The 21,781-nt window shown below is 53.4% G+C and overlaps 1 protein-coding gene across 3 annotated transcripts in view; it reads right to left on the minus strand.

The window, feature by feature from the left end:
* LOC146813512 (uncharacterized) overlaps positions 1-21,781 on the minus strand; it is a 451,939-nt gene that overhangs the window by 409,357 nt on the left and 20,801 nt on the right. For all 3 annotated transcript variants that reach the window (XM_085620293.1, XM_085620295.1, XM_085620294.1), the window contains exon 2: positions 8,094-8,220. In XM_085620293.1, the coding sequence (XP_085476419.1) occupies positions 8,094-8,220 (127 nt within the window). The remainder of the gene's footprint in view (positions 1-8,093; positions 8,221-21,781) is intronic.

A 21,781-nucleotide genomic window follows, 5' to 3' on the forward strand; every position in this document is an offset into this window, starting at 1 on the left:
TTTGTCCCAGGCTCTAACCTCTGTGAATCCCCTCTTCGGGTAGTCACGGACCGAGTGTGGGCACACGTCCACTCAGGGGTCCCCAACATTTCCATGTGGGCCCTGAACTCAACCTCCTTCCATGCCGAGTGTTCAAGGTCGTTTCCCAATAGGCAGTCGACCGGCATGGCAGGGCTGATCGCAACTCGTAGAGGACCCACCACCCCTCCCCACTCAAAGGGAACCTGGGCCACCGGATAGTGACCCTCTCGTTGTCAGCCATCACAACCGGGTGGACTACATTGGGGACCACCTGCTCCGGGGACACCAGCTGACTCCTTCCCATAGTCATGCTGGCTCCTGTGTCCCTCAGAGCCTCCACCCTCTGGGCATTGACGGTGACCCATTGCCTGTACTTAGTAGTATTCGAGGGCATCTGGGTCTCAGGAACCATCTCACAATCCCCTAAGGACACTAAGGTTAGCCCTGCCCACTCACCTCCCTTATCTAGGGGCAATTCCTCCCCGAGCACTACACTCGCCACCCCAGGGGTCTTTCCTCCAATGGGAGGGTGTGGTCTCTTGGGACACTTGGCATCCCCCTTATAGTGCCCAACCTCACCACACTCATAACATCGGACAACCCTAGGCTGCTGACCACGGTCAGGATAAGGGGGTTTGTGGGGACCAACCTTAGGAGGGAATCCTACTCCCTTCCCTGGTGAACTCTTTTGGGGGCCTTTAGAGAACTCCCTCTTTTTGTCTCCCCCCTCTTTCTTCTGGGGGGCGCCCTGTCCAGCCCCTTGGAAATTCCCTCCAGTCCCTTTTGAAGATACCCGGGTACTCGCCCAGATATCCGCCTCCTCTGCAAGCTTCCTGGGATTAGTTAGCTTGCTGTCTACCAGGTGCTGACGCAGCTCAGGAAAACTTTTCTCGAGGAGGTGCTCCTTTAAAATTAAATTGTACAATCCCTCATAGTCCTTGACATCACTGCCCTGTACCCAGCCCTCTAAGGCCTTCCTAGCATAGTCCAAGAAGTCCACCCAATTCTGGGTGGACAACTTCTGACTGCCCCGAAACCTCTGCCTGAATTTTTCAGGGGTCAGTCCAAATTTCCTTACTAGGGCTACCTTCATGACGGGGTACCTGGTCTGGTCTGGCTGTTCTAGCGCCAACAAGGCATCCCTCCCCACCGGAGGCATATACCTATACAGGCCACCCCCCCACTGGGCATCGGGGACCCCATGGGCTCTTAGAGAAACCTCATAGGCAGCCAGCCATTTTACAATGTCATCCCCTATACCATAGCTAGCAACTACATCTTTGGGCAGGTAGGGCCTGGACTCTCTCGGGATCTCTCGGTATGCTGCCACCATTAGGACTGCTGGGGGTTCCAAGTTGAAGGGCTTTGAGCTCTAACTCTTTTAAGTGAAGCTCATGGAGGAACCTCCTCTCCTCCCTCTCCTTTTCCAACCGGGCCAGATCCATTCTACGTTGCCTCTCTTCCCTTCGGTCAACTAGGTCAGCAGAGGACAGGCTCCCCCCTGAGGCGCTACTTCCCACCCTTGATGGGGCCCTGGACCCAACGTCCATATTACCGCTCCCAGGGGGAAGAAGGACTTCCGGTTCTTCTAGGAGATCTAGTCCTGGTTCTTCCTCCCGTTTCCCGCTAGGGTGGGCCATAACCCAGGCTCTTAAGCTTGCTTGGAGCTCTGTTTTCTTCGCCCCCTGCTTAAAGAATACCTCCCGTCCCTGGCAGAACTCCTTCAATTGGGCCACTGTATACTCCTCCAGCCTACCCAATTCGAATTCCATCCTACCAGATGGGACCCCAACACAGTTAACAAGAACTTTACTCAAGAAAGGGAATATACCCAGGACAATTTTAAAAACCTCCAATTAGGAAAACACTCTGGAGAAAACTCCAGCCAAAACAATCCAGTGTAGGTGGTGATGCACGCTAAACTGCCACTAAGCGGATGCAAGCACTGAATAAGGAATCCCACCGCTGAGCACCAATCTGTTGGACCTATGTCCTAGGGGTAGCTTGGCTCAGGTCAACAGGCTTACACCTCCCTCTGGCTTCTCATGCTTGCATCCTACCCAGCTTGCAATCTGGCGCAGCCTCACCCAAAAAGGACTCTACACTGATTAAATGTAAAGCTTTATTAAAAAGACTTTAATACCTCTCTTCCTTGTTAGGCTCAGATAATCAATCTCCTATTAACATTTCAGTACATTTCCAAATTAACATTCCCCTATATGTTGAGGCACACGAGGTCTTACAGCACACAATAAACTTTTCATTCAGTGGTTTCAAAAACAGAAGCTTAACCCCACTACTACTTTCCCTGGGCCGTTGTACAGCACCTGGACACTCTAGGAGGTTTCACAACAACTTATTTAAATAACAGCTTTTGATGCCTTTCATTGTAGCCATAGTAACAGTCCTGGCAACTAGAGATTAATAAACATTCCCAACAGTGCATTTCATCACAATATTACTTAGGCTCTAATCTCCTCGAGGTCTGTGTTTGTCCCCTAGGGGACTCGGCTCCCAAGAAAATAAAGTTAGCAGGTATTTCTATGATGCACCCTGAATTCAGCTGTGAGCCTCGTAGAACTCGCTCTCCCCCTCCCCTCTTTACCAGGCCCAGCTTACGGTTCAGTCTCGTTGTCCTCTGCTCCAGGTGTTCTACCAGAACGGGAACTGCGGTCCCCTCACACCGTGAGAGTCGGGTCTGTTCGTTAGGGTGGAATCATTTACCCTATGGACGGCGAGAACCGGGAACTTCCACAGGTTTCCCCGCCAACTGTTGGAACAGTGCCTTCCCCCCTCCCTTCGCTACGGCTCCTTGACAGCCCGTCACGATGAACTTAAGTGGGGGCCCTGGCTGGTTCTCGTACTTCCCCCTTGAGCGCCTAGGCAATGTGCAGGCTTCCTCACTTTCCTCAGCGAAGGGCGGCGCTTCGGCCCCTCTTCACGTGATCGGAGGACGGCGGCCTCCAGGCCGGGCCGCCCCCTCACCTCTCCAGCCTGCTTCCTGACGCGACTCTCATTAGACCTCCAGCGGCCTCGCCGACTCCCGGCCCCTCACCTCTTCAGCCCGCGGGGCACCACAAGTCCATTCAGAGGACCACCGGCCACTCCACCATCACGGGGTGGCGAAGGGGTCCACTTCAGGTAGGGACTTGATGCGAGTATTTTACGGGGCAGTGGGGGGGGGGGTTTCTGGCGCTGCACTGTGCTCTACCAGGAAGGCTCCGGGAAGGTTGGACAATATAGCCCAGTCCTCCTACTGCGGGCTGCGTTCCACTCTTCACCCACCAAAGACACAAAGGGAGGGTTAACGGGTGCCGGATCCCACACGGGGACAGTGACAGAGGCCGGATAGACTCTCGGGGCTTGGGCACGATCCCCTCTGCTATCTGTCAAAAGGGGGTTGGCCACACCCGGCCAGTCCTGTAATCCCAGGCACAATGGGTTCGGGGAGTAGGTGGCCCCCGGCGTTGTCTCACTCCCAGGTCCAGTGAATCAGGGGTTCAATCTACCTTGAGACCTTCTCTGGTACGGGGATCTCCAAGTCCCGGCTGCGTTCAGGGACCGGTCAGGTGGTTGAGGGTGGTGTCACTGACGAAGATACCCTGGCAAATACTGAGATCTGTCCATTCCTTGTCCAGCGCAGCCACCTCCCCACTCACGTGCCTTACTCCTGACTAGCCTGCTGCCTCACACTAACCTAAAATGGCTGCCCCCCTGCCACCTCTATTTATCACCTTGGGCCTGACTTGCCAGAGGGGCCCAGAAGGTTCCAGAACCTCTCATGGCAGTCATGGCCCAGGTGCAGAGGTGACAGTTGGAGCCACCATTTTGTGCCCCTCACCATCCTCATCTATTTTCCTCAGAGGAGCACCTTGCGTCTTTCCCTCAGGTGATGTGGAAAAGACACCCAGAACCTCTACATCAGCACCCAATAGTTAAGTAGACAGAAAAAATGAGGAGGGGGGAAAAGGGACAAAAATAATAAAAATGAGGAGGGAACTGCCAAAGGGCTGACAGGTCTAACAGCCTGCATCTGCTAATGTTGCTACAGCGATCCTTCTTCTAGGAATGCCTGCAGCTGCTAACGTTGCTATAGCGATCCTTCTTCAAGGAATACCTGCAGCTGCTAACGTTCCTATAGCGATCCTTCTTCTAGGAATGGCTGCAGCTGCTAACGTTCCTACAGCGATCCTTCTAGGAATGCCTGCATCTGCTAACGTTGCTATAGCGATCCTTCTTCTAGGAATGCCTGACTGCTAACGCTGCTATAGCGATCCTTCTTCTAGTAATGCCTGAGCTGCCAACAATGCTATAGCGATCCTTCTTCTAGTAATGCCTGAGCTGCTAACGCTGCTATAGCGATCCTTCTTCTAGTAATGCCTGAGCTGCCAACAATGCTATAGCGATCCTTCTTCTAGTAATGCCTGAGCTGCTAACGCTGCTATAGCAATCCTTATTCTAGGAATGCCTAAGCTGCTATCGCTGCTAAAGCGATCCTTGTTACAGCAATACCTGCAACTGCTAATGTTGCTATAGAAATCCTTCTTCAAGGAATGCCTGCAGCTGCTGTCGTTGCTATAGCAATCCTTCTTCGAGGAATGCCTGAGCTGCTAATGCTGCTATAGCGATCCTCCTTCAAGGAATGCCGGCAGCTGATAACGTTGCTATAGCATTCCTTCTTCTAGTAATGCCTACAGCTGCTAATGTTGCTACAGCGATCCTTCTTCTAGGAATACCTGCAGCTGCTAATGTTGCTATAGCGATCCTTCTAGAAATGCCGGCAGCTGCTAACATTGCTATAGCAATCCTTCTTCTAGTAATGCCTGCATCTGCTAATGTTGCTACAGCAATCCTTCTTCTAGGAATGCCTGCAGCTGCTAATGTTGCTATAGAGATCCTTCTTCTAGGAATGCCTGCAGCTGCTAATGTTGCTATAGCAACCTTCCTCTAGGAATGCCTGATCTGCTAACGTTGCTATAGCGATCCTTCTTCTAGGAATGCCTGACTGCTAACGCTGCTATAGCGATCCTTCTTCTAGTAATGCCTGAGCTGCCAACAATGCTATAGCGATCCTTCTTCTAGTAATGCCTGAGCTGCTAACGCTGCTATAGCAATCCTTATTCTAGGAATGCCTAAGCTGCTATCGCTGCTAAAGCGATCCTTGTTACAGCAATACCTGCAACTGCTAATGTTGCTATAGAAATCCTTCTTCTAGGAATGCCTGCAGCTGCTGACGTTGCTATAGCAATCCTTCTTCGAGGAATGCCTGAGCTGCTAATGCTGCTATAGCGATCCTCCTTCAAGGAATGCCGGCAGCTGATAACGTTGCTATAGCATTCCTTCTTCTAGTAATGCCTACAGCTGCTAATGTTGCTACAGCGATCCTTCTTCTAGGAATACCTGCAGCTGCTAATGTTGCTATAGCGATCCTTCTAGAAATGCCGGCAGCTGCTAACATTGCTATAGCAATCCTTCTTCTAGTAATGCCTGCATCTGCTAATGTTGCTACAGCGATCCTTCTTCTAGGAATGCCTGCAGCTGCTAATGTTGCTATAGAGATCCTTCCTCTAGGAATGCCTGATCTGCTAACGTTGCTACAGCGATCCTTCTTCTAGGAATGCCTGAGCTGCTAAAGCAATCCTTCTCCTAGGAATGCCAGCAGCTGCTAACGTTGCTATAGCGATCCTTCTTCTAGGAATGCCTGCAGCTGCTAATGCTTCTATAGCAATCCTTCTTCTAGGAATGCCTGACCTTCTAACGTTGCTATAGGGATCCTTCTTCTAGGAATACCTGCAGCTGCTACCGTTCTAAAGCGATCCTTCTTCTAGGAATACCTGCAGCTGCTAACGTTCCTATAGCGATCCTACTTCTAGGCATGCCTGAGTTGCTAAAGCGATCCTTCTTCTAGGAATGCCTGAGCTGCTAAAGCAATCCTTCTCCTAGGAATGCCAGCAGCTGCTAACGTTGCTATAGCGATCCTTCTTCTAGGAATGCCTGCAGCTGCTAATGCTTCTATAGCAATCCTTCTTCTAGGAATGCCTGACCTTCTAACGTTGCTATAGGGATCCTTCTTCTAGGAATACCTGCAGCTGCTACCGTTCCTATAGCGATCCTTCTTCTAGGAATACCTGCAGCTGCTAACGTTCCTATAGCGATCCTACTTCTAGGCATGCCTGAGTTGCTAAAGCGATCCTTCTTCTAGGAATGCCTGCAGCTGCTAACGTTGCTATAGCGATCCTTCTTCTAGGAATACCTGCAGCTGCTAACGTTCCTATAGCGATCCTTCTTCTAAGAATGCCTGCATCTGCTAACGTTGCTATAACGGTCCTTCTTCTAGGAATGCCTGAGCTGCTAACGCTGCTATAGCAATCCTTCTTCTAGTAATGTCTGAGCTGCCAACACTGCTATAGCGATCCTTCTTCTAGTAATGCCTGAGCTGCTAACGCTGTTATAGCCCTCCTTCTTCTAAGAATGGCTGAGCTGCTATCGCTGATATAGCGATCCTTCTTCCAGGAATTCCTGAGCTGCTAACGCTGCGATAGCGATCCTTATTCTAGGAATGCCTGAGCTGCTATCGCTGCTAAAGCGATCCTTGTTACAGCAATACCTGCAACTTCTAATGTTGCTATAGCGATCCTTCTTCTAGGAATGCCTGAAGCTGCTGACGTTGCTATAGCGATCCTTCTTCGAGGAATGCCTGAGCTGCTAGCGCTGCTATAGCGATCCTTCTTCGAGGAATGCCTGCAGCTGCTAATGTTGCTAGGGTGATCCCTCTTCCAGGAATGCCTGCAGCTGTTAATGTTGCTACAGCGATCCATCTTCCAGGAATGCTTGACGCTGCTAACGTTGCTATAGCGATCCTTCTTCAAGGAATGCCTGCAGCTGCTAATGTTGCTGTAGCAAGCATTCTTTTAGTAATGCCTGCAGTTGCTAGCTTTGTTGTGGTCGACTTTACTCTGGCTGTGCCACCATGCTTATCCTTTCACCTCAAGGGGCTCATTTATCAATCTTGCAGGCTTCATATACCTGAAGCATTCACCAGACAGCATTTCCATGCATTTTGAGACAGTATCTATAATGGGAGCTATGTTGTCTTTTGCCCCTCCCAGGTCTAGAGGTAGCGCGCATGTACATGGTGGCATATACTAGTAGTCGCATAAATGGGGGGTGCAAATCGTTCAAAGGCAAATGGGGCCACACTCCAACTGCGTAGTCCACAGGCCGTAAATCGATGGCCAGCTAGTGTCTATTCCGTACAGTTACTTTTAGAAAGCAATACACACTAAACCTGTAAATATCGTATGGAACACAGTAAGTTTGTGAGTGTCTAATGGTGTTCGATTGCTACAAGACCCAATTTTTTTTAAACAAAGGAGAGGTCCCACATGGACCCAATTCCTCCCAAATGGTTGCGGGCCTTGCCACAGATCGTTCGCAAACGTCAACTGGGAGGTGTTTTAATCCCTACGTACCTGCTCATCACCAATGAAATAAAGCAAGTCGAAACAAAAGAAGATTATTTGAGGAATACTATACAAGGAAGGAACTACCAGCCAACTGGCTAAATTGGAACTACAACACTATTCAACCATTGCAGATTTTGAGAACATAGCGGTTCTCACAGCAATGATTCTTTCAGGCAGGATGCTACACTGGCAAAGCCATGGCCTAACGTTAGCAGGTAGGCTAAGAGGCTGGGCCAAGACCCTATGAACTAGATGGCTAAAGGATATGGGTAAGTTATGGAGGGAGCATTTGCTTCAGCTATATTTTCTCACCTCTCTAAGACCAACATGAGCTCCAGGCCATGAGACCAACATCCTGATATGCCTTCAACAAACCTCTGCTGGTGAGCCATAGCCATTGGTTACAACTTGTGGTTCACTTCTTGTACATGGGTGTTAGGTTCATATGCATGACCGTAAGCTGCCTTTTCAGAGTGATCGAGTACAGAATTCATTAAAGTTTAAAGATACAAATCAAAACCGATTTTGAGCATCAAAAGCATGAAAACAGGAAGGGAATTGTATGTATTAGGCAAGTTTTAAGAATGAAGCTCAGTGTTACTTAACCCAGCGAGGTGAAGGCCTGGTGTATTTCCTTCATTAGGTTTCTGTACAGCTCCCTCTGCCATGTGTTCAATAGCTTCCACTCCTCGACAGAGAAACCGGCAGCAAAATCCCGGAATGTAACTGGAGCCTGGAAGAACAGGTTGTAAACATAATAGAGATGAAGGGCATGTTCATAAACTACACTGCAGAAAGATGAACTAGAAAATGGAGATAATATGTAAAGTAGGACATAATCCTTTCATGAGCCTCTGGGTTAGCCACATCTAATCTGACAAAAATAGAACAGTAAACACTATAAAAATTGCATCACAGGTGGAGTTTTCTGCCTTTTCAAGGCCAAGACGTAAAACATATGCATACGTTTGACCTTGCCAAAATGGGTCTTCTGCAGGCAACCACAAACCACTAGCCTAAGACACTCCCTCAATATGCAGGCATCTAAGATAAGGTAAGCTTAATTGCAATCAGTATAAAATATACGAGTTTGCAAACAGTACAGTAAAGAACACAACATGTAAGGGACACAAGGGGACTATAAATAAACAGAAGCATTAAAACATTAATAGCAGTTCACCTTGATTACTCCAATACATACAAAACCATAACACAAGAGTAAAAAGTTAGATCAAACAAATTAAATGATCAATATCTTAGTAGGCACAAATCATAAACAGATTTCACACTCAACTTGTAACTAATGCCAAGAGAGAATTCCCGAAAACAAGATGGTTACTTACCAGTATGAGTAGTTGTTAGACGGACCGGGAGGGTCGGCCGAGGACAAGGGGAGAGGTCTCCGGGGAGAGCCGTCTCCAGCGATCGTACAGATAAATAACTTCCCCCCCCACAGACAGACACCACACAAGGAGAAGATTTAGCGTTCTTTATATGCACTTCTTAAGGTACGATGAAATAGTACAAGGAGGTCTGGACTCAGGGGTCCCCTCGATTTTAGTCTCTCAGGATAGGGAAAGGGTAGCGGGACAGTCTGTTTACCAGTCTGGTAGTTCGGATGGAATGATGATTAGCTCACAATCCTCGAGCTTGGTGGTTTAGCTGGTACGGGCCGCGGCAGCGCCAGCAGGTCCCGGTAGAGATGGTCGGTACACGGTCCGCGGCAGCGCCAGCAGGTCCCGGTGAGGATGGTCGTTACAACGGGCCGCGGCAGCGCCAGCAGGTCCCGGTGAGGATGGTCGATACAACGGGCCGCGGCAGCGCCAGCAGGTCCCGACGAGGATGGATGTTGCAGAAGGCCGCGGCAGCGCCAGCAGGCAGGACGATAGTTCGCAAGATAGGGCTACGGCAGCGCCAGTAGTCCGTCAAGGCTGAGTTCTCTCGGTGTCTCTCGACTCCAGGATACAACTGCCTTCCTGCTCCGGAGCTGCCCCAGTTATAGGGTAGGCGCCCTTTGATGTCCGGACCCTCGCACTTGGAGGTCGGAGGGCCCGGGATGAAGGTGTCCAGACACCCAGCAGGGGGTGGAGCCAGCGCCTGGGGGAGCTGGAGGCGATCGGCACCTGGCGGGGGAAGAGCCCTTGACGCTTCGTTCTCCCATTGATCTGCCAAGTGGTCCGCTCACCTCCTGGGTGGATGGTGGTGCCGGAATGTCGGGGCCGGCCAGGCCCAGGGTTAGGGTCGGGTGGAGGCCACGCGGCCTCGTGGTGCAGGGCCCAAGATGGCGGCTTGACCCGGCCGGGGGAGCCGGTGGGGGCTGGGGCCCTGTCATGCGGGGAGGGAGCGAGCCCTTCGTGTGGCCTGTCCAACATGCGTCCCCCCCAGCTGAAGGCGGGGAGAGTCACCCATCTTCTTGGGGATTCTCCTCGTCGAGGCGGAAAAAGCGTGACAGGCCATCTGCGTTGGCGTGGTCTTGGCCCGGTCGGTGCTCCACGGTGAAGTCCATTCCCTGCAGGGAAATGGACCAGCGCAATAGTTTTGGGTTCTCCCCCCGCATCTGCATCAGCCACTGCAGGGGTCGATGGTCGGTTTGTACCCGGAAGTGGGTACCGAAGAGATAGGGCCGGAGCTTTTTGAGGGCCCACACCACTGCGAAGGCCTCCCTCTTGATGGTGCTCCAGCGCTGTTCTCGGGCCAGGAGACGTCGACTGATGAAGGCCACCGGCTGGTCATGACCTTCGGGGTTCAATTGGGAAAGAACCGCTCCGATGCCGTGGTCGGAGGCGTCTGTCTGTACCACGAATTCCCGACCGTAATCGGGGGCCTGGAGCACAGGGGCGGTGCACAGGGCGGCCTTCAGCTTCTCGAAGGCCGCTTGACAATCGGGGGTCCAGTTAATCCGCTTTGGTTGGTTTTTGGACGTGAGACCCGTGAGGGGCCCCACGATGCTGCCGTAGTCCTTCACGAACCGCCGGTAGTAGCCGGTGAGCCCTAAGAAGGCTCGGACCTCGGTCTGGGTGACGGGGGGCTGCCAGGACTGGATGGCAGCAATCTTAAGTTGCAGCGGGGCCACCAGCCCGCTTCCCACTTGGTGCCCAAGGTAGGTCACGGACCCTTGGCCAATTTGGCATTTGCCGGCCTTAATTGTGAGGCCGGCCCGCTGGAGGGCCTGTAGGACTTCTTGGAGGTGGAGGAGGTGGTCGGACCAGTGGCGGCTGTATACAGCGATATCGTCCAGGTAGGCAGCGCTGAACTCTTCGAGCCCCGCCAGGACCTGGTTCACAAGGCGTTGAAACGTGGCGGGGGCGTTCTTCATGCCGAAGGGCATGACCCTGAATTGGTAGTGGCCATCGGGGGTAGAGAAGGCTGACCATTCCTGAGCCCGGGGTGTGAGACCGATCTGCCAGTAGCCCGCTGTTAGGTCGAAGATACTGAGGTAGCGGGCGGCCCCCAGCCGGTCGATCAATTCGTCCGCTCGGGGGATAGGATGAGCGTCGGTCCGGGTGACAGCGTTCAAGCCCCGGTAGTCGACGCAGAATCTCAGTTCAGGTGTGGTGCCGGGGGCAGCGGCCTTGGGGACTAATACAACCGGACTGGCCCAGGGACTGTCCGAGGGCTCGATGACCCCGATCGTGAGCATTTTGGCCACTTCCTCTTGTATGCAGGCCCGTACCCGATCTGGTACGCGGTAGGCCCGGTGTCGGATAGGGGGACTGTCCCCGGTGTCCACGTCGTGCAAACACCAAGGGGTGACCCCGGGGGTGAGGGAGAACAGGGTAGCGAACCGCAGCAGGAGGTTCCGGCAGCCCTGGCGTTGCTCCGGGGTGAGGGCATCGGAGAGCCGGACCCCGTCCACGGAACCGTCATTCTCCCGAGTCTTCAGGAGATCCGGGAGGGGTTCGGAGTCTTCCTCTGCCCCACTGTCCGTAGCCATCAGGAGGCTGAGTTCTGAGCGCACAAAGTGTGGTTTGAGTCTGTTGGTGTGGAGGACCCGAAGGGGGTTCCGGGAGGTCCCCATGTCGATGAGGTAAGTGACGGGGCTTTTGCGCTCGACCACCTTGAAGGGCCCCGTCCACTTATCTTGCAAGGCACATGGTTCGGTGGGGGACATCACCCACACTTGTTGACCAGGCTCGAACTCGACGGGGGAGGCATTGTGATCATACCATCTCTTCATGTCTTCCTGGCTGGCCTCGAGGTTCGCCTTGGCCATCTCCCTGAAGCGCCGGGTCTGATTGCGTAGGGCCAGGAGGTATTTGAAGACGTCTGGAGGGGTCTTTAGGGGGGCCAACTCCCAACCTTCCCTGACTAGGCTGAGGGGCCCTCGCACAGGGTGCCCGTACAGGAGTTCGAAAGGGCTAAAGCCGAGGGACTTCTGGGGAACTTCTCGGTAGGCGAAGAGGAGGCACGGGAGTAGTACATCCCACTGGCGACGGAGGGGCTCTTCCAATCCCCCAATCATCCCCTTGAGAGTGCGGTTGAAACGCTCCACTAGTCCGTTCCCTTGGGGGTGATAGGGGGTCGTGAATCTGTAGGTGACCCCGCATTGTTGCCAGAGGGACTTCATGTATTTGGAGATGAAGTTCGTGCCTCGGTCGCTGACGACTTCTCGGGGGAAGCCCACCCGGGAGAAGATCCCCATTAGGGCCCGGCCAACCACCGGAGCTGTCACGGTTCGTAGGGGCACCGCCTCGGGGTAGCGGGTGGCGTGGTCCACCAGTACCAGGATGAACCTGTGTCCTTGTGCCGTGCGGGGGTCCAGGGGCCCCACAATGTCTATTCCTACCCTCTCGAACGGGGTGGTGACCACAGGGAAGGGTTGCAGAGGGGCTTTCAGCTTACGGCCACTTTTCCCGCTGGCTTGGCACGTGGGGCAGGACCGGCAGTGGTTCAGGACGTCGTTCCTCATTTTCGGCCAGAAAAAGTGGGTCACTAGGCGACTGTAAGTCTTGTCCTGGCCCAGGTGTCCAGCCAGGGGGACATCGTGGGCCAGGTTGAGTAGGAAGTCTCTGAAGCGGAGAGGTACCACCAGCACCCGACCGGCCCCTAGCTCCGCGATTCTCTGTTCGCTGTATAGCAGGTCGTTATCCCAATAGACCCAATGAGTTCCGGTGGCGTCCCCTGCGCTCTGGGCGCTGGCTTGCTGTCGGAGTCCCTCGAGGGCGGGGCAGGTCTTTTGCTCCTGGCGGAACTGTTCTTGGGTGGGCCCCCCTTCTTGACGCCACTGAGCCAGGCCGGGAAGGTCCTGGGGTTGCGCGACTCCTTCGGCCGTTGGTTCTGGGGGGTTGGCCTCGTCGTTGTCCTCTACTGGGGCGACCGGGGGTGGAGGTGCTGGCCATTCCGGTTCTTCTGATCGGGGGACAGCACGGGCGGCCATGGACCGGGTGGTTATGCAGGCCCAGTCCGGGAGGCCCAGCATCCCCAGGTGCTCTCTTCTCTCGACGGTGGCCCACGGGGAACTCTCGAGGTCATTCCCCAGGAGGCAGTCCACGGGGGCATCATCCCGGACCGTCACCTTCAACAGGCCGGAGACCCCTCCCCATTCGAATGGGACGCAGGCCATTTGACACAGACTTTCGGAATTGTCGGCTGAGCGGACGGGGCAGAGAATGTTCGGCAGGATCTGCTCGGGCTTCACCAGGTGACAGCGGACGGCCGTCACACTGGCGCCCGTGTCACGTAAGGCCTCGGCCCGACGCCCATTAATGGTCACCCACTGACCGTATTTCCGGGTGTTGGCGGGTAGGGGAGCCCGCGGGACCATGTCTTTTCCCCCGAGGCACGCTAGAACCATGGCGGCCGGTTCCCACTCTGGCCGGGCCGGCTCATATTCTTCCTGTTCCTCTGATAGTCGTTCTTCCCCCAGGGCGGCGGCAGCTACCTGGCGGGGCCTTGGTGTTTGGTTCTGCGGGCAGCTCGGGTCATTGGCGTAGTGGCCGACTCGCTGGCATCGGTGGCACGTGACGTTGGCTCGGAACCCAGGACGCATCGGGGGGTTGCCCCGGCCGGCCGGGGGCGGGGTGCTGGCCACGGGCGTTGCCGGGATGGTGTCTCTCCCTCGGCCCTGGCCTCCTCCTCCTCGAGGACGGTGCTGGCCTTGGTTGCTTCGGTTCTGCTCGTGTGGCCCTCTCCGGCCCACTCGGGTGCTTTCCCATCGGTCAGCTTCGGCGGCGAGCTGCCGGGGGTCAGTCAATTTACTGTCGAGGAGGTGCTACCTGAGCTCGACGAAACAGTTGTTCGACAGGTGCTCCCATACCATAAGGTTAAAGAGTTGTTCGTAGGTCGTGACATGGCTCCCCTTGATCCAACCCTCGAAGGCTCGGCTGAAATAGTTAACGTACTCCACCCAAGTTGTACCCGGGATCCGGGTGCAATCTCTGAACCTCTGGCGGTACATCTCGGGTGTGAGGCCGTAGCGGGTGAGGAGGGCAGCCTTCATGTGGTCGTAGGACGACATTTGGTGATCTGGGAGCTGCAGCAGGGCATCGCGACCTTCGTTGACGAACCTCCCCCATAGTCCGGCTCCGCAATCACTCCGGTCGATCCGGTGGGAGGTCATGGCGATCTCGTAGGCTTTGAACCACTGTTGTATGTCGTCTTCTCGGACATACTCTCGGACAACATCCTTGGGGATGTGGACTTTTTTCTCGGTTGGCCCCGGGGTGTGCGGTCGCTCAGGCACCCCCGGTTCTTTATTCTGTTTCCGAAGTTCTATTTCTGCCAGTTTGCGCTCGTGTTCGAGTGTTATTCTCTTTTCCTCAAGCTCTCTCTGTCTCTGCTTTTCTTCTCGTTCTTCTCGGAGCCGCATATGCTCTAGATTTAGTTTCTGCTCGGCTAACTTGAGTTCACCGTCCATCTTGAGTCGTGCCATTTCCAACTCGTGTAATCTGGTTCTTTCTCTTTCCTGGATCTCCTCCTGCGAGAGGCCCGTTCCCCGCTCCTCGGGAGCCGTGGCGTTCCCCTCCGGTGTGACACTGTTTTGGTCGGAGGGCCCGGCGATCCCAGTTTCTGTCCACGACTCAAGGGCGCGCTTCAAATCATCTTTTGTACTCAGGCCGGTGGTAGCAATGCCTAGTTCCATGCAGAATTCCTTTAGTTCGCGGTGGCTGTATTCTTCCAACTTATCCATTTGGAATCTTTCAGTGGAACCGCTATCTTTGGCTGACATCGTGGTTTTGTCGTGGGGTGAGCTACTCTCTGTACGATTACGCGTTGATTCGGATCGCGCCGCTGGCCACCAATGTTAGACGGACCGGGAGGGTCGGCCGAGGACAAGGGGAGAGGTCTCCGGGGAGAGCCGTCTCCAGCGATCGTACAGATAAATAACTTCCCCCCCCCCCACAGACAGACACCACACAAGGAGAAGATTTAGCGTTCTTTATATGCACTTCTTAAGGTACGATGAAATAGTACAAGGAGGTCTGGACTCAGGGGTCCCCTCGATTTTAGTCTCTCAGGATAGGGAAAGGGTAGCGGGACAGTCTGTTTACCAGTCTGGTAGTTCGGATGGAATGATGATTAGCTCACAATCCTCGAGCTTGGTGGTTTAGCTGGTACGGGCCGCGGCAGCGCCAGCAGGTCCCGGTAGAGATGGTCGGTACACGGTCCGCGGCAGCGCCAGCAGGTCCCGGTGAGGATGGTCGTTACAACGGGCCGCGGCAGCGCCAGCAGGTCCCGGTGAGGATGGTCGATACAACGGGCCGCGGCAGCGCCAGCAGGTCCCGACGAGGATGGATGTTGCAGAAGGCCGCGGCAGCGCCAGCAGGCAGGACGATAGTTCGCAAGATAGGGCTACGGCAGCGCCAGTAGTCCGTCAAGGCTGAGTTCTCTCGGTGTCTCTCGACTCCAGGATACAACTGCCTTCCTGCTCCGGAGCTGCCCCAGTTATAGGGTAGGCGCCCTTTGATGTCCGGACCCTCGCACTTGGAGGTCGGAGGGCCCGGGATGAAGGTGTCCAGACACCCAGCAGGGGGTGGAGCCAGCGCCTGGGGGAGCTGGAGGCGATCGGCACCTGGCGGGGGAAGAGCCCTTGACGCTTCGTTCTCCCATTGATCTGCCAAGTGGTCCGCTCACCTCCTGGGTGGATGGTGGTGCCGGGATGTCGGGCCGGCCAGGCCCAGGGTTAGGGTCGGGTGGAGGCCACGCGGCCTCGTGGTGCAGGGCCCAAGATGGCGGCTTGACCCGGCCGGGGGAGCCGGTGGGGGCTGGGGCCCTGTCATGCGGGGAGGGAGCGAGCCCTTCGTGTGGCCTGTCCAACAGTAGTTTTAAAGCTTGAAGAATTTTCTGGATTCACCTGCTGTGCATTATCCCGCCATCTAGTGGTTGGGTTTGGAATCTTTGTTAGTTCCTTTTTTAGGTCTCGCCTAGGCAGCGATTGCACTATCTATTCGAGACATGTTGTAATTAGGTGTGGGCTTAAAGCTCCGCCCATTTTCCACCTATCTTTTCAATTGGCTTCTGTTACTGTCCTTTCTAAATGCTTGATTTTGATTCGTGAATAGTCGTAGTAGTCCCTCCTTAGTACCGCCTTTTCTACTTTTGTAACCTCTCATGAGGACTTTCAGTAATGCAACAGCTATTGTATTGCAAATGTTTTTTTTCTATGATTTTTTTAAGAAATAGGCGCGGGTGCCATGATTGCTTGAAAAATACATAAAAAGTAATGCGAGACCTATTGCATTGCAAATGTTGGTTATCTTTTTTTGTTGCAGGGCATAGCCTGTAGCCAGTTGATGTCCAATTCTCCTATGACATCAGACGTGTGCCCCGGAAGTCCCTGTGCGTGGTCGCCATCTTCAGATTCTTTTTCCCCTCCGCGACGTCCTGGGTTAGTTGGCTTCCTCTGCGTCTTTAAAGTTGCATAATCTTCTCTCTCTTCGTCTCACCTCATTTTATACACTGGGGAGGTGGAAGGTCGCATATATATCCATAAAATTCTTCAAGCTGCAAAACTACTCCTGCTGGTAACCATTTCGTTTTGCAGCATGAATCCTTTTCTGGATTCACATTCTGTGTATTGATTTAATACATCCGGTTACTCCTGATGGTGTCAAAAATTAGTTTGAGCTTGCAAATAGATGTTTCAGTACTCTTTGGCCCACTTCTGACTCCTTTTTCACTTGTGTATCCAAATAATAATAGTGTTTTGGTGAAGGTATGGAAGGATGACCATGTGGCTGCAATACATTTTTTGTTTAAAGGCACATTTGCTATGAAGACCAGGGTCGCTCATTTCTTACTTATGGAGTGTGCTCTGGGCTTTGTTTCCAAGCGCACACGTGCTGTTTAATAGCATTATTAGATTGTTTGCACTATCCACCCTGCAATGGTGCTTTTTGTCACCAGTGAGCACTACCTTGAGCCCATAAAAATATGAACTGACTTCCGTTTCTGAACTTCCGTGTCCTTTCCAAGTAATACATCACATCTCTGCAAAAGGCTAGCATATGCAGTGCCCTATCAGCTTGTGTCTTTGGCTGCAGGAAGAAAAAAAAACAGTTGAATGGTTTGATTTACATTGAACTGTGATAGGACTTTGGGGAGGAAATGTCGGTTAGCCGCATGGCTACCTTTCCTTGTGTATTTGCAGGTAGGGTTCTTGAGTGGTTAGTGCCTGCAGCTCACTCACCCTGTGTAGTGACGTGACTGCAATTAGAAAGGTGGTCTTTAAGGTTAGGAACCGTGCTATTTCTTGTGCAGAAGTTCAAAGGGCGCCTTCATAATGCAAGGTTGAGGTTCCACAAAGGCATCAGCGTTGACCTTGGTGGAGTTATTCTCGTGGCTCTCTCTAGGAACCTTTTGATAAGTGTTGCTGTGAAAAGGCTTCGCCCTATGCATCCCCTTGTCTAGGCTACTATTTCCACCAAGTATACTTTCAGTGAGGCATACGATAGTCCGTTATATAGCAAGTATGTGAGGTATCCAATCCACTGTGGATTCATCCATTTTGTTGTGAAACATTCAATTGTTTCTGCACCACAGGACACATGTCTGCCATTTTGCTGTGTAGCACTTCCTTGTGCTTACCCTTCTACCCTCTTTGAGGATGTTCACAGATCATTAAGGTAGGTTCAAGTGTCTGACCTCTATGTCCTTAGGAACCACACTGCTAGGGTCAGGCTGCTCGCTTCTGGGTGTTGGATCTTCCCTTTCTGCAAGGAGAGGAGGAAGTGAGTTTATCGCAACGTTTTTGCATTTCCCTGCGCCATTTCCACCAGGTCCAAGAACCAAGTTCTGGGGCGAATAGGATCAATGACATCTGTGACAGCTTGTACTTGCTTATCGCTAGAGGTACCAGGGGAATCTGAGGAAAGGAGCATGCAAGTTTCCTTCCCCAGACTATCAACAGGGTATTCCCCTGGCATCAGGAGGGTGCCTGGGCGCATAGTCTGGGCATTTTGCATTCTCTGGGTTACCGAACAAGTGAATGTCTGGGGTACCCCATATGCGGAAGACATCTTGGACCACTAGTTTGTTCAGTTCCCATTTGTGAGAGAGAAGAATGCTTGTTTGCTAAGCCTGTTTGCCTCTTCATTTCTTGCAGGTGTATCGTTATTAGGGTTATTTTTCTCTGCATGGTCCATTTACAGATCGCTTGGGCTAGTCAACACAGCATGTGCAACCTTCTTTGCTTGTTTAGGAAGAACATCATGGTTCTCTTGTCCATTTGTATTAGTACCGTCCTACCCTTAACATGCAATCTAGAAGGCCTTTAGGGCCAGGAAGACTCTTTAGCTCCAGGACATTTAAGGGCTGGATTACTTCCTCTGCCTGCCATAGTTCTCAGATTTTTAGTCCCCTCCCTCCCCATCTCGTGTGAGACTCATCCATGGTGATTGTCACTGTTGGAGTTGGCTGTGTGAAAGTGTTGCTCACTGTTGTGCTGCCCACTTCCACAAAATCCGGACTGAGGACACTGCACTGGCTCCCTATAAAGGAAAGAGTAAACTTTATATCACTCTGCATCGCTCACCAGACTTTCTGGTCTCTAGGCCCGGCAATCAATCTCCCTCTCATCACACCCTATCTCCCCACAAGACAGTTGCGCTCCACCACTGCGAATCTAGCCATTGTGCCGCCAATAAAGAAATCAAGGTCTGGAGGCCGCTCCTTCTCTTATAATGTAGCTAGGAGGTGGAACGCTCTACCCCAGCATCTCAGATCTAATCCTGATATTCTCTCCTTCCGCAAACAGCTGAAAACGCTCCTGTTCACTACATAACTGTGGAGCTGAATCTGCCTCTTCCTAACCCAAACCTCAGTTGGTATGCTTAGCGCTTGGACGCCTCAGGGCAGCTACGTGCGCTTTAGAAATCGGAGTTCATTCGTTCATTCACAATGTCATCTCTCCTGCACTCTGTGTTACAACGACTAGAACTTTCCAACTCCTGTTGTCTTGCACCATTGGTTCTGGATCCATTCTTGCAGTGGTCTCATGTGTAGTCGTGCATTAAGGTTGAGTGGGATGCATGAGGCTTCATGCTCATCATTTCCCTAACTGGTCTCACGGTCAGAGACTGACCCCTGCGGTAAAGGCAAGCTTGCTCTGTTATTTCTTGAATACTTTTGAGGATGAGATAGGCTCTCTCCCTCACCTGGCTGATTCTTGCGCCTAGGACAATCTTTTTTTCCAGGTACCTTAAAGACTTTTCTAGGTTTACTGTGAAACCCAGTCTGTGGAGTGTGTGGTCATTTCGCTTTGCGAGTACAAGCTTACTTTTATTAGCCAGTCATTTAGTTACGGATACACATGTTATCTTTCTCGTCAGACACTGCCACTAGGCACTTTGGGAACATCATGGGTGCTGACTTGATTCCAAAGGCAGTGCCTTGAATTGGTAGTGGTTTTTGTTGACAAGGAAACATAGATATTTCTTGTGTTGTGGTTCATGGGAATCTATAGGTAGGCATCTGTTGTTGTGTAGTCCTTTTCTTACAGGGACGGGATAACATCTTGGGGTGTGGGCAGTTTGAATTATTGCGTTGCTATTTACTTCTCGCTGCAAGCAGCACCTCTCTTCCCAGCCTGTGATCTTGTTTTTGGTCTGCCTCTGGTGGTCTCTTTATGAGTTCTATGCAGTATCCTTGTTGGGTCATGTTGAGAATACATTTGCAAGGTGGTTCCCTTCCCCTGGCTCTGCCCTGATAAGGCTGACGCTGTGCCAGTTGAAACAGTTGCTGTTGTTGTGACCCTTGTTGCAATGCTGTCTGCTGATAAGATGGCTGTGAGTACTGCCCCTCAGTGAGGAGTGCCCTTCAGTGGAGAGTGCCACAGTGCGGAGTGCCCCCGAGTGAGGATCTTCTTCCCAATGAGCAGTGCCCCTTTAGTGAGTAGTGCTCCTCAGTGAGAAGTGCCACCAGCTAGGAGTTTGCTTCAGAGAGGATTGTCACAGTGAGGAGTGCCCTTATGTGAGGAGTGCCATCAGTGAGGAGTACCCTTCAGCGAAGAGTGCCCCAGAGCGAGGATCCTCTTCCCAGCGAGGAGAGCCCCACAGAGGGTTCCTCTTAACCAGCAAGGAGTGCCCCAGAGGCGTCCTCCAGAGTGAGGATCCTCTTCGCAGCGAGGATCCTCTTCGCAGCGAGGAGTGCCCCAGAGCGAGGATCCTCTTCCCAGCGAGGATCCTCTTCCAAGCGAGGAGTGCCCCAGGGAGAGGATCCTCTTCCCAGCGAGGAGTGCCCCAGAGGGAGGATCCTCTTCCCAGCAAAGAGTGCCCCAGAGCAAGGATCCTCTTCCCAGCGAGGATCCTCTTCCAAGCGAGGAGTGCCTCAGGGCGAGGAGCCTCTTCCCAGCGAGGAGTGCCCCAGAGCGAGGATACACTTCCCAGCGAAGAGTGCCCCAGAGTGAGGATCCTCTTCCCAGCGAGGAGTGCCCAGAGCGAGGATCCTCTTTCCAGCAAAGAGTGCCCCAGAGCAAGGATCCTCTTCCCAGCGAGGAGTGCCCAGAGCGAGGATCCTCTTCCCAGCAAAGAGTGCCCCAGAGCAAGCATCCTCTTCCCAGCAAAGAGTGCCCCAGAGCAAGCATCCTCTTCCCAGCGAAGAGTGCCAGAGAGCAAAGATCCTCTTCCCAGCAAAGAGTGTCCCAGAGTGAGGATCCTCTTCCCAGCGAGGAGTGCCCCAGAGCGAGGATCCTCTTCCCAGCGACGAGAGCCCCACAGCAAGGTTCCTCTTAACCAGCAAGGAGTGCCCCAGAGGCGTCCTCCAGAGCGAGGATCCTCTTCGCAGCGAGGATCCTCTTCGCAGCGAGGAGTGCCCCAGAGCGAGGATCCTCTTCCCAGCGAGGATCCTCTTCCAAGCGAGGAGTGCCCCAGGGAGAGGATCCTCTTCCCAGCGAGGAGTGCCCCAGAGGGAGGATCCTCTTCCCAGCAAAGAGTGCCCCAGAGCAAGGATCCTCTTCCCAGCAAAGAGTGCCCCAGAGCAAGGATCCTCTTCCCAGCGAGGATCCTCTTCCAAGCGAGGAGTGCCTCAGGGCGAGGAGCCTCATCCCAGCGAGGAGTGCCCCAGAGCGAGGATACACTTCCCAGCGAAGAGTGCCCCAGAGTGAGGATCCTCTTCCCAGCGAGGAGTGCCCAGAGCGAGGATCCTCTTTCCAGCAAAGAGTGCCCCAGAGCAAGGATCCTCTTCCCAGCGAGGAGTGCCCAGAGCGAGGATCCTCTTCCCAGCAAAGAGTGCCCCAGAGCAAGCATCCTCTTCCCAGCAAAGAGTGCCCCAGAGCAAGCATCCTCTTCCCAGCGAAGAGTGCCAGAGAGCAAAGATCCTCTTCCTAGCAAAGAGTGTCCCAGAGTGAGGATCCTCTTCCCAGCGAGGAGTGCCCCAGAGCGAGGATCCTCTTCCCAGCGACGAGAGCCCCACAGCAAGGTTCCTCTTAACCAGCAAGGAGTGCCCTAGAGGCGTGCCCCAGAGCGAGGATCCTCTTCCCAGCGAGGATCCTCTTCGCAGCGAGGAGTGCCCCAGGGCGAGGATCCTCTTCCCAGCGAGGAGGGCCCCAGGGCGAGGAGCCTCTTCCCAGCGAGGAGGGCCCCAGAGCAAGGATCCTCTTCCCACCAAAGAGTGCCCCAGAGCAAGGATCCTCTTCCCAGCAAGGAGTGCCCCATGGGCGAGGATCCTCTTCCCAGCAAGGAGTGCCTCAGAGCGAGAAGCCTCTTCCCAGCGAGGAGTGCCACAGGGCGAGGAGCCTCTTCCCAGCGAAGAGTGCCCCAGAGCGAGGATCCTCTTCCCAGCGAGCAGTGCCCCAGAGCGAGGATCCACTTCCCAGCGAGGACAGCCCCAGAGCAAGGATCCTCTTCCCAGCGAAGAGT

This window comes from Triturus cristatus, chromosome 7, assembly GCF_964204655.1.
Source record: "Triturus cristatus chromosome 7, aTriCri1.1, whole genome shotgun sequence".
Lineage (NCBI taxonomy): Eukaryota > Metazoa > Chordata > Amphibia > Caudata > Salamandridae > Triturus > Triturus cristatus.